Source organism: Fistularia commersonii, chromosome 22 (assembly GCF_037954325.1).
Source record: "Fistularia commersonii isolate RoL2024-O1a breed Wild chromosome 22, RoL_Fcom_v1.0, whole genome shotgun sequence".
NCBI classification, from domain to species: Eukaryota; Metazoa; Chordata; class Actinopteri; order Syngnathiformes; family Fistulariidae; genus Fistularia; species Fistularia commersonii.
In genome coordinates this window covers 177,501-189,209 of record NC_141305.1, presented here as the reverse complement: position 1 = coordinate 189,209, position 11,709 = coordinate 177,501, and the positions used below count along the sequence as shown (strand labels likewise).

Sequence of the window (11,709 nt, the reverse complement as noted above, 5' to 3'; positions counted from 1 at the left end):
ACTTGTCACATGTGACGTCACTCCCCCCCCCCCACACACAAACCTCTTTGAACAGATAAATACATGAAAACCACAATTGCAAATTTTTATTTACAAACTTCAATACATTGTATTTTTTTCTCAGCGCATTATAAAAATGAACAACTGTCCCTGAAGGCAACAGAACCTGATGGATGCATTCAGGGACATCCAAGAACTTTAGAACTTAACACGATTTAAAGTCCACGCCAGGGGGGGGGGCTCCCGGTGGGCGGGGCCGGGACGCTTCCTGAGCTGTGATTGGCTGCGGCTCCTTCCCCTTTGCTCAGCAGCAGCTGACATTTCTGGGCCAAACAAAACAACGGCATTAGAACCTTTTCCTTTCCTTTCCTTTCCTTTCCTTTCATTCCCCACAACAACACAAACATGCAGCTGCTGGACCACAACCAGCTGTTAGCAGGCCTTGCTAACATCCCACCACCTCCAGGGGGTGCTATTCCTCTGACATCACATCTGGGGGGGGGGTGACCCCAGGAAACATGCTTATGGTGCGGCATTAGCCCGATGATGTACCATCAGCCCGATGATGTAACATTAGCCCGATGGTGTACCATTAGCCCAATGGTGGGGCACAGAGCAGGAAATATGAAGTGGAGTGAACAAACCATGAAAAATATTTAATAGGGATGATAAGAAAGGCGTCGAGAGATGGAGATAATTACACAAGCCAAAGTCACCCGGAAGCGAAGAAGAGGAAATATGAGGAAGGGTATGCTTGGCTTCACTGTGACTATGGCAGGAGATCAGGAAGGACCGCTGTGTTTACTGGGTCTAAAAGTAATGTGAGCGAACAGCATGAAGGCAAATAAATGAGACATCACATCCCTATTACGCTGATAAGCCACTTGAGTTTTTTGAGCGAAAAAAATGCCAAATGTTGGCAACAATTATCCCGCTTTGTGAAAGCTACTTCTGTAAAGCAGCGAGGACTGTTATAGGATTAAGACTAAGAATAAGAATGGTATGGTATATATATTAAGGTGATTAATGTTAAAGTTATTCTTTGTTGCAAGTTGATCTATATGTCTTTCTATTGTCTTCTCTTTCATGTTAATAAGGATACAAGTAGCGGCAGAGAGTGGGGGGGTGGTGGGGCGCAAATAGCACTGGATTAGACCGTTAGCTAGCTTGCTGCTGCTGCTGCTGCTGTTAGTGAGCCAGCTGTGCTAACTTAATCCACAAAGTAAGAAATAATAAGACTGTGTGTGTGTGTGTGTGTGTGTGTGTGTGTGTGTGGGAAGCTCACGTTCACAGAAAGGGCTATTGTTAGCATGCAGCATTCAACTAGCATTGCAATGGCAACCGTCTCAGGTGAAGCTCACCTCCACCCTCCTTCGTTTTCTTTTCTCCTTAATCATCTCCATCTTCTCCTCCATGACGGCCACCTCCTCGTCCGACGCCGAGGCCCTGGCGTCGGTGACTGGCTGCAGTGTGGCCAGGAGGGCGGGGAGCGTGAAGCAGGACAGGAAGCGAGCCTTCAGCAGCTGGTAGACGGGGTTTCCTCCAAAGCGCTCCGCCACCAGCCTCCGCACCCCCAGCACCAGCTCCTCCTCCGGTGGGTGGACAGCAAGGCTTGGGGGGGGCTCTGGGAGGCACACACACACACACACACACACACACACACACACACACACACACGACTACCTTTGGTAACTGAGGTATCAGGAACAAACCAACCAAACAGGAGAGCAGTTGTGATGGTTGATCATTCATTAATTGACTGATGGACAGAAACCCTGGCTTCAAAAGCCCCGCCCCTCTTGTAGAAAACCCTGCTCTGCGATTGGATTGTTTAGTTTTGCAAAACATGGTTGTGTCCTGAAGTGTGTGTGTGTGTGTGTGTGTGTGTGTGCGTTACCTGTGCCGCTGTCCAGCGGGGCCCCGGAGGTGGAGTCTGGCAGGTCCGAGGGGTTCAGGAGCGTGAAGGCGTCCCTGCTGATGGCGGCGCTGGCGACCAGCAGCGCCCGCAGCGCGTTCAGGCTGCTGACGAAGGGCGGCAGGTACGGCAGGGAGGGGCGGAGCCCGGGCACGGACACGCCCCCGCCCCCGCTCAGCCAATCGGCGACCTCCTTTCCGGGCTCCGGGAACACGAGGGCGGGGTCGAACCCGAGGGCGGGGGGGGCCCCGGCTGTCCGGAGGGGAGGAGGGGTCGAGGGAGGGGCGGGGTCACACGAGTCTGAGGATTTCACCTGGGCGCCCTGTGGGGGGGCCGCCCGCAGACCGCCGGACACCCCTGGAGGCGGAGCCTTCACCAGCTGGCCCAGCCCTGCCGGCGCCATCACCAGCACCGGCTGACCAGGGAGCAGGCGGGGCCACCGAGGGGTCGGGGCCACCTGCAGCGCCACAGCGTGAGGGGGCGGGGCCACCTGCAGCGCCACAGCGTGAGGGGGCGGAGCCACGGCCACCTTCTTCTGGGAGACTTTGGCCGCTCCACTCTTCTTCCGCCGCTCCTCCGCCTGAAAGCCAGGAGGGGGGGTGAGACCGCGGGAGGTGTCCGAGGTTTTCGGAGGACGCTCAGGAAGCCCTACCTGAAGCGCCGCCCGCAGGTCTTTGGCCTTCTGGCTCGGCTTCCTGATCCTCTTTCCTTCTTGGACCGCCGCCGCACAGGCTCCGCCCCCTTCGCCGCCGGTCCCGACGACACTCTGCAGCTCCGACTCCCACCTTCGCTTCCTCCCCCTACGCTGGGGGGCGGGGCCAGACTGGGGGGCGGGGCCAGACTGGGGGGCGGAGTCAGGACCGCTGGAGGAGTAGTTGTGATCACAGAATGAAGGTGAGCAGGAGGCGCTGGAAGCTTCTCCACTGGAGGCTGGAGGAGCGGCGGGTGGGGGGGCCACCGGCCCTGGGGAAGAAAGTACAGTCTGACACTGGACCAACACTCGATCATCTCGCCGCCCTCTTCTTCACCGGCTCGTTTCCACCAAAGTTATCTTCTGTCGACCGACGCCAGCCGATCAAAGTGACCCCAGAAGGTCAGTAGCCTTCGGCGCGAGCGGCGCCGCCTGAGAAGGTACTGAACACCGAGGAAGCTCTTACTGTTGGCCAGAAGACGCTAGAGGTGGTTACCTGCTTTATCCAGAGGCCCCGAGGGGGCGGAGGAGGACACGGCCGGCGAGGACCTGATGGAGGTCCACCGCTCCGAGCGACGGGGAGGAGATTCTGTCGTGGAGGAGATGCCGCCTACGGCGAAGGCTGTTTGTGTTGGAGGCGAGGTGAGGACCATGGCGGGGAGGAGCCTCAATGTGGCGGGAGGAGGAGGAGGAGGAGGAGGAAGAGCAGGACGAGGAGGAGCAGGAGGCACCGCCGCAGAGCCCGGCGTCCCGGTCGTCCACAAGATCACGGCGCCGTGAGGAGGAGGGACCGAGACCATCTGCCGCTCGGGCAGGTGGAGGTCCGCGCCCGCGGTCCTACGTTCCTTCTCCGGAGCCTGGCGCCGCAGGACCCCGGCCAGGGTCCCGGGGCTCCCGAGCCGGGGGGAGGCCGGCGTCGGGGCGGAGGAGGACCTCCTTTGGGTCCGCTGGTCGATGGTCCTCTTGCAGCCCGCCGTGTCCACGCGCAGGGTCTGCAGGAAGAGCAGGAAGAAGGAGGTGGAGCCGCACTCGCGCGCCGCCGCTCGCTCCTGCAAGGCGGCCGCCACCGTCTGCTTGGACGGCGCCGGGATCAGAAGGTTTCCCACCAGCGGCGTGACGGCGCTCTGCAGCTCGTAGCCGAGCTTCTCGTCTTTGCCGTGCTTCTTGCTCCACGAAGCCCGGTGGTTCAGGTGGAGGCGAAGCTGCTCGGGTGACACCATCGTGAAGGAGGCGGCGCCGAGAAGCTCCTCCCCCCGCAGCTCTCTGGGCGCCGGCCCCACCATCACCGAGCGTCCAAACTTCCCCAGGACGGTGGAGCGCACGAGCCCGGCGGCTCCGGGCCCCGCCGAGGACGGCAGGGCCACCCGCCGCACCTTCTGGAAGCAGGAACAGCCCAACTTGTCGTCCGGGATCCACGTGTTGAAAGGTGGGATGGCGTACTCCTCCGGCTCCTCGTCCTCCACGACGCTCTTCTCCTCCTCGTCACTCTCCATATATGGAACCTCCATCTCCTCGCTGCTGAACTCCTCCTCCTTCACTTGAACCCGCTTCTTAGCCCGCCTCCTTCTTGGACCGACCTTCTTCTTCACGTCGACTTTCTCTTCGCCGCCCACCTCCTGCTTCATGACTAGCTCCGCCCCCTGCCGGTGAAAAGGGCAAGAAACTCCACGTTGGTCACGACCGCGTGCTTCTCCAACGTTCCCGATGTTCACGAGAAGACAATGTATCTGGTTACTATGGCGATGGGTTCTCTGACCTGCCCCCTGGACCTCTGCCTCTGTAAGGTGTTCCAGCTCCTCATGCACTGAGCGTCCGTGCGGTTCGGCATCTCACTGGCGATCTTTGCCCAGTGGCCTGACACACACACACACACACACACACACACACATTAAGACCCGCTCATAGTTGCAATGTGTTCCTGCTTGGTCAGTGATGACCTCCGGGGTTCGGAGTCTGAGCTCGAACCCACCGACGCCATGTTTGTCCACCAGCCGGATGAGCAGCGCTCGCTCCTCCTGGTCGAACGGCCCTCGCTTCGTTCCCGCCTTCAGGACATCTCGGTACCTGCGTACGAACCAGGACTCAGACCGGGTTCTCGCGGCCGCCCGTCAGGCTCGCCGGCCCCGGCGGCGCCTCACCTGTCTCTGCAGGAGGCGTCGGTGCGTCCGGGAACCTCCAGCCTGATCTTCCACCAGTTCTTCTCTCCGTAACGAGCCACGGCCCGAAGCAGCAGCTGAAACACCCGCGCCATTTTACTTCTTCTGCACCGAGTCAAGGAGGAGTTACCAGAGAGCTCTTTGAAGAGAGGTAGACCCTGGTCCAGAGCAGGGGTAGACCCTGGTCCAGAGTAGGGGTAGACCCTGGTCCAGAGCAGGGGTAGACCCTGGTCCAGAGCAGGGGTAGAACCTGGTCCAGAGCAGGGGTAGAACCTGGTCCAGAGCAGGGGTAGACCCCCAATCCAGAGCAGGGGTAGACCTCTAAATCCAGAGCAGGTCCAATAACCCCGCAAATAAGACAAATAACCCCAGTCTGCTCAACCACTTCGGGCCACCCTTCTTCTGGAGCGCCCTCTAAACCTAGCTAGTCCAAATACCACCAGGCCCAGAAATCCCTGGCACCCCAGAGCCTCTCCTCACCTGGTCTTCATGTTTGGACCAGGGCCCCTTCTTCAGGCTGGGATCCAGAACCTGATTCCACCTGTAGACCAGCTGAGTGGTGTCACGGCCTTCCATGAAGTAGCTGACTGTGGGATGGAGGGAGAGGGAATGGAGAGTGTGAGGTCAGCATGAGGTCTGCAGGAGGTCAGCCTGTGGTCTGCATGGTGGTCAGCGTGAGGTCCTTACTCTGGGTGTAGGGGATGAAGTTCCCCATTCTCATCAGCTCCACCAGCTGTCTCAGCTGATCGTCCTCCGCCGGCGTCCAGGCCTTGCGTTTCAGCGAGTCCGAGACGAAGCGCTGGAAGGTCTGGAGACACATGAAGGCCGTCCTGTCCGTCTGAGGGCACAAAGCAGGAGGTTCCAGCGACACGTTGAACCCGAGAGCGCGAGATGATCCGCGCCTTCCCACTGAAATCTGCTCCGAGGGCCGCGACCCCACTCACCCCCAGATCCTGGGCGATGCTCTCCCAGTCCCTCTCCTGGTGCTCCTGACTGACCTCCTTCAGACGCTCCACCTCCTCGGGGGCCCAGCGGCTCTTGTTGATGCACGGATGCAAGAAGTTCTGCCAGAAGAGACGGATGTCCTCGGAGTCCCTGGACCCTTCAAACTGGAGGGGGTCAGGGGCGGGATCAGGGGCGGGGTCAGGGGCGGGGTCAGGGGCGGCTCACGGCCAATCGCGTTGCAGATGGAAACAGGAACTCACATCGATGTTGGAGATTTTCTGCCAGTCGTGATCTTCAAAGCGATCCCCCATCAGCTCCGCCTCCTTCTTCTTTCTGTCCAATCACAGAAGGACACTGTTCACACACACACACACACACACACACACACACACACACACACACACACACACACACACACACACACACACGCACACGCACACCTGAGCAGCTGGATGTCTTTCTCCAGGTTGTCTATCTGCAGCCTCAGCTGCGTCTTGTCGTCCTCTGCAGCGACGGACATCTTCTGGCTGAGGAAGTCCAGCCTGAGGACACACGAGGTCACGGGTCAGATGACGGAAGGGACGCCTCCGTCTGGACGTGGGATTTGTGTGTCTTTGGAGCTCTTGTGGTCCTCACGGTGACCACTGGCACCTGGAACCCCTTCTCTGACTACGTCTAACCGCCTGCTACGCGGACGCCAGGATTGAGGAAGTCTACGGAGACCGAGGTTCTGAAGGACCCACGTCGGCGTCCCGTCCTCCAGACCATCAATAATGGCTGATAGTTACTTGGAGAGTTTGGGCTGGACCAGCCTCTTCAGCATGTCTCCAGACACCGAGTGGATCAGCAAGGTCTTCTGCCAGCTCTCCCCTGGAGGACACACAGAAGCACGGAGGAACGTCAGCCGGCTCCCGGAGAACCTCCGGCTCGAAGGCCGCGGTCCTCACATCGTTTCACTTTCACTTTCTTCTTGTCCAAGCTGAGGTTCATCCTGCTGGCCCTCTCCTTCGTCTCCTGATTGGCTGGAGGACCCTGGACACACACAACACAGCCTCAAGCCCAGTCCAAGGTGGGTGTGTGTATACATGTGTGTGTGTGTGTGTATGTGTGTGTGTGTGTGTGTGTGTGTGTGTGTCTCTCACCAGGCCGGTCAGCTTGTCCTTGAAGTACGGTTTGAGGAAGTGGCCCAGGTACATCTTGAGGGTCTTCTTGTAGGACAATCCGGGATCTTCTCTGGGCGGGTCTCGGGCTCCGCCGGACAGCTGATGAAGCAGCTCTTTCTGAGGACACACACGCTGACCTTTGACCCGCCCGCCGCAGTTCACAGGATCCCAACCACGCCTAACCCTAACCCAAGGACACACAGGTCACCGAAACCCCGGACTGACCTGGTCTCTGAGGTTCTGGACCATCAGTATCTCCAGCTGGTTCAGTGTCTCCTGCAGTACCTCCTGATAAACCAGGTTCATCTGAAGACACGACTCCACAGACACAGGGAGGCCCACCTGACACACACACACACACACACACACACACACACACACACACACACACACACACACACACACACACACACACACACACACACACACACACACACACACACACACACACACACACACACACACACACACACGTTGGAACAGTGGATCTGGTGTTCTGGTTCTGAGTCTGCTGACGTCGCTGACCTCGCTGCTGCTGCTGCTGCTGCTGCTGCTGTCATCATCTGATGGACAGAAACAACAGAGAACTTGCCGTGAGGCCAGGTCAGCCAATCACAGCACAGCACCATCACCATGGAGACAAAGTGGAAATACATCAGAAGAGGAACCTGAGGACACGTCGATGGTCTCCTCCGGCTGCAAGATGTTCTCCAGGTTCTGGATCTCTGATTGAATCTTTTGCCTCTGAGCCAGAAGACCTGCTGCTGTCTGAATGGACACACACACACACACACACACACACACACACACACACACACACACACACACACACACACACAGGTTAGAACATTGGTTCTGGTTCTGGTTCTGGTTCTGGTGACATCACTGACCTCACTGCTGCTGCTGCTGCTGCTGTCCTCGCCGTCTGAAGGACACAACCACATCCAAGTCAGCCAATGACAGCGCAACACTGTTGCCATGGAGACAGTGTGTAAATACATGAGAGGAACCTGAGGACACGTCGATGGCCTCCTCAGGCTGCAAGATGTTCTCCAGGTTCTGGATCTCTGACTGAATCTTCTGCCTCTGAGCCAGAAGACCTGCTGCTGTCTGGACAAACACACACACACACGGTCATGTGTCCTGTTAAAACTGGTGTGTGTGTGTGTGTGTAATGTTTGATTGTGTGTATGTGTGTGTTACCTTTGTGTGTGTCTCCTCATGCTCCACATCGGACTCATCATCTGCAACACACACATGTCATCCAATGGAACACAAAGTAGAAACAGAGTGTGAATCAAACACTTTGGACGTCATGGTCTCCACTGCCACCATCCAGATTCATTCACACACACACACACACACACACACACACCTGACTCGCTGCTCAGCACCAGCCCTGGGTTGGCAGACTTCAGGCTCTGTTGGAGTTTCTCCACCTGGTGCAGGATCCTGTCCCTCTGCGCAGTCAGAGAGACTGACACACACACACACACACAAACACACACACACACACACACACACACACACACACACACACACACACACACACACACAGGGTCTGGATACCATAGCACCTCGTGTTGGACTCTTATTGATCATAAATAGTATGAAGATATAAACATATGTACAAACTAACATTACAAGGTAGACTCAAATGTCACTGAATCAACCAGAGATGAGGAAGCAAAGGACAGAAGGACATTCGTTCTGTATGTAATCACTTAACTGTACCAGTTAGCAGTATTAAAGGTTTGTGACAAATGTTTCATGCTAGAAGAAAAAGAAAGTAAAAGAAAATAAATAAATACATAAATAAATTGCAAGTGGAATATAACATATATTTAACTTGGTGGTTCACAAGGAATCTCAGACATAAACTGTATATTTTTTGGTTCTTGGATTTTTCCGTAAGTTTTAAAGATTTTTCTACATAAATCAAAATCGTTTATAAAGAACGCAAAACTAGGGGAACACTTTTGCATTCTATTTTTGTGAATGAAGAACTTGGCCAGGCCTAACATAACATTGACACAGAGTTCATCTGTTATGTTGCTTATAAGTAAACCAAATGTTATATCAACTCTTGAGAAGGAAACTGGTGACGATGGAAAATTATCTTTAACCCATTCTTGAGTTTTAGCCCAAAAGCCCTGTACTTTTTCGCATGAGAAAAATATATGGTCAGTGGTTTCAATGTGGTCTTCACAAAATGTACAAATATTATCTTCAAAAGTAAAGCGTCCCCTCAATAATTCCTTAGATGGGTAGATGTCAGTCATAATTTTGAAGTGGGTCTCTTTTGCCTCGGGGGGTATGGGTAGAGTCAGACACATAGTTCGCAGCGTGGCAATCGATTCCTTATCAAATTTATTTCAAATATTATTTTTGTTTTGACGTCCGGGGAATAAGTTTCCTGTGAAACATGTCCTAATAAAGGAGTTGCCGCACTTTCTGTCCAGAATTGAGATTCCCTGGAGTGATAGTCGGGGTAACTGTGGTTGTACGGTTCGGCGCGTCATTATATTTTTGGTCAGGAATACAAATTGTCGAGGCAGTGCGTTTCGTAACTTTATCAACTCTAATATGGGAGGCTTAAATCTGTGTAGTACAGAACTGTTCATAGTCTAGACGACTGCCATTGTCATCCATCAAGTCCATTATTAACCATATACCTTTCTCAAAGCATTCCTTGTAAAACAGAGATTTGTTGCAGTGCAGCACATATCTTTTGTTCCAAATTATTGTACTGTGTGGTGAGAAATTGTGTACATATATCATTTTCCAGTGTTTATGGAACACTGAAAATTTACAGTAATAGCAAAAAGATTGATGATGCTTGATCCAGGATTTCAAGCAGTTCACCTTCTATGTCCCACTCAGGCAGTCCAAATCCATCCCTTTCAGCCCTCCTGCACTAGTTCCTTTCACCAGATGTGAGTTTTTTGGATAATGTGGTCCGTTCCTCCAGATAAAGTTAAAATGTATTTGGTTAATAGATTTTATGAGTTGATTTGGAATACATTGGGTATCTAGAACCTCGTGTTGGACCGACTTGTCGCTGGCGTTCTCTTACCAGTGTTGTTATTTCCCGCCATCTGAGGCCGGATGTGGTCTGCAGGTGTGGAGATCTTCAGGTAGCAGACCTTCTCTTCTGCAGCGTGCAGTGCTTCTGTGAGGAACACACAGTACAACCTCTGAAAGCAATGCATGGCAGACACCAAAACAAGCCCAAAGAACACGTCTGTCATTATGTACACACACATTCTATGGATGTTTATATACATTTAAAATGCAGACAGTGAGCGCATCGTCTCTCACGTCTTTAAACTGAACTTTTCTTCCTTATTGCCGTTTTTTATCCATGTCTCGTAACTTTGGTGATGATCAGAAGTACTTACTTACTCAGGAAGCAATCCAGAGGTGATCTTTGTCGGTGACCTCTGACCTCCGCGGCTTCCGTCCCGCACGCGCCGCATCCTCCCCGGATGGACGCGCGAGCTGCCCGGTCACCGTCACGTGACGTCCCGGTAAGCCAGCGCGCTTTGAGCGGGAGATTCTTCGGTCCCGGAAGTCCGGCGGCGGGAACGCGCTCGGCTCGGGCACCGGGATCCGAGGCCCCGGTTCGCTTTCAGGGGGCGGAAAAGAAAAAAAAAAAAAACACAGCGACGGCGGCGGCGCCCGGTCCGACCGTCCGTCCGTCCTTTAAGTCCGTCCGCGGGTCACTTCCGGTCCGCTGTCAGGGAGACCGCGGCCGCCCGGTCCGTCCTTTAAATCCGTCCGCGGACCACTTCCGGTCGGGCCGCTCTATGGTTCCGGCTGCTTCCGTCTCACTCATCGATCTTCTCGGCAGTGGAACAAGAGTGTGGGAGTGAATTCTTTATTTTCCCGCGCCAATATTTGAAATTCTTTCCCGAATTGCATTTTCAACTCATTCAGATGATTCAAATATCTGTGAAAATGTGACAGCAATCCTGATGAACTGCCTGTGAAATGAGCTCTGCTGGCATCAAACATCATTTTTCACCCACAAATTATTACCTCTGGAATCGCAGGAGTATTCCGCAGAACAAGTAAATCGCTACTCCACGGCAGGGCGGCGTGTGTCGCTGCTACATTCGGACTCTTTTGCTTGGTAAAACTGGTTTAAAAAATAGAAAAAAAAGCTTTTACTTTTTACTTTCCCAGACACGTCCTCCTTCCAGCAGACAGAAACAAGAAGGCAAAATGCCATCGCTTCCTGTAGACACTTCTGTCCGAACCGTTCTTTATCAACAACTCTATATACACAGCAAATCTGTTCAGCCAAAATATACACAAAAACTCCAGCCTACCAGGGAGACATAAAAATATACATATATATAAAAAATCAGACAGCCCTATAAATAGAATAACGAAAATACTTTTAATGCCAATACACATACACACAAATATTCATATACATATTTACATATTAAGATATGTTGTATTTGTATTTGCTCTCGGGAAATGCATGCCACGTCCTGACAAGGTTTGGAACTTGTTTTGGTTTTTGTGACTGTTCGGCTAACTTGACGTTAGTTTTTACATCAGTGAAAACTGAGGTCGCCGAGAAACAATCAGCACCGTTAAGGCATCGGATCTCCAACTGAAGAAATCTAGTCCACCAATGGAGGGGCCGGACGGGAGCGGCGTAAACGTGGATGTCCTTCCGTCCCTCCCCGCCGACCCGCGGCTGCCACGGAAACGCCGGGAATCCGTACCAAACCGGGCCGTTAGCCGCGCTGGGAACACAGGCCACGATGAGCCGGCGGGCGGAACGACGCAACGCCGCTTCTGAAAACACACACCAGACCCCAA

General features: G+C 53.9%; 1 protein-coding gene across 1 annotated transcript; it reads right to left on the bottom strand.

The window, feature by feature from the left end:
• Positions 1-71: 71 nt before the first annotated feature.
• snapc4 (small nuclear RNA activating complex, polypeptide 4) lies at positions 72-10,499 on the bottom strand. Its single transcript, XM_086169807.1, has 25 exons — positions 10,276-10,499; positions 9,947-10,042; positions 8,246-8,347; positions 8,074-8,114; positions 7,881-7,980; positions 7,761-7,795; positions 7,539-7,638; positions 7,396-7,433; positions 7,096-7,212; positions 6,850-6,987; positions 6,655-6,739; positions 6,496-6,577; positions 6,148-6,249; positions 5,968-6,040; positions 5,707-5,871; positions 5,450-5,600; positions 5,243-5,349; positions 4,745-4,839; positions 4,576-4,670; positions 4,363-4,460; positions 3,103-4,246; positions 2,568-2,878; positions 1,898-2,495; positions 1,362-1,624; positions 72-323 (listed from the first exon to the last, which is right to left on the bottom strand). Exons 2-25 carry the CDS (start codon positions 9,966-9,968, stop codon positions 216-218), a joined length of 4,170 nt encoding a protein of 1,389 aa, XP_086025933.1. The 5' UTR covers positions 9,969-10,042; positions 10,276-10,499; the 3' UTR covers positions 72-215.
• Positions 10,500-11,709: the final 1,210 nt, after the last annotated feature.

Bases quoted from the DNA above. Each gene is read 5' to 3' on its own strand.
- snapc4 (XM_086169807.1), bottom strand. From the start codon at position 9,968: ATGGCGGGAAATAACAACACTG. The intron at 7,434-7,538 runs GTTCCTCTTCTG...TCTGTCCATCAG, and splicing joins GACCATCGACGTGTCCTCAG to ATGATGACAGCAGCAGCAGC. The intron at 6,988-7,095 runs GTCAGTCCGGGG...GTGTGTCCTCAG, and splicing joins TCCAGAACCTCAGAGACCAG to AAAGAGCTGCTTCATCAGCT.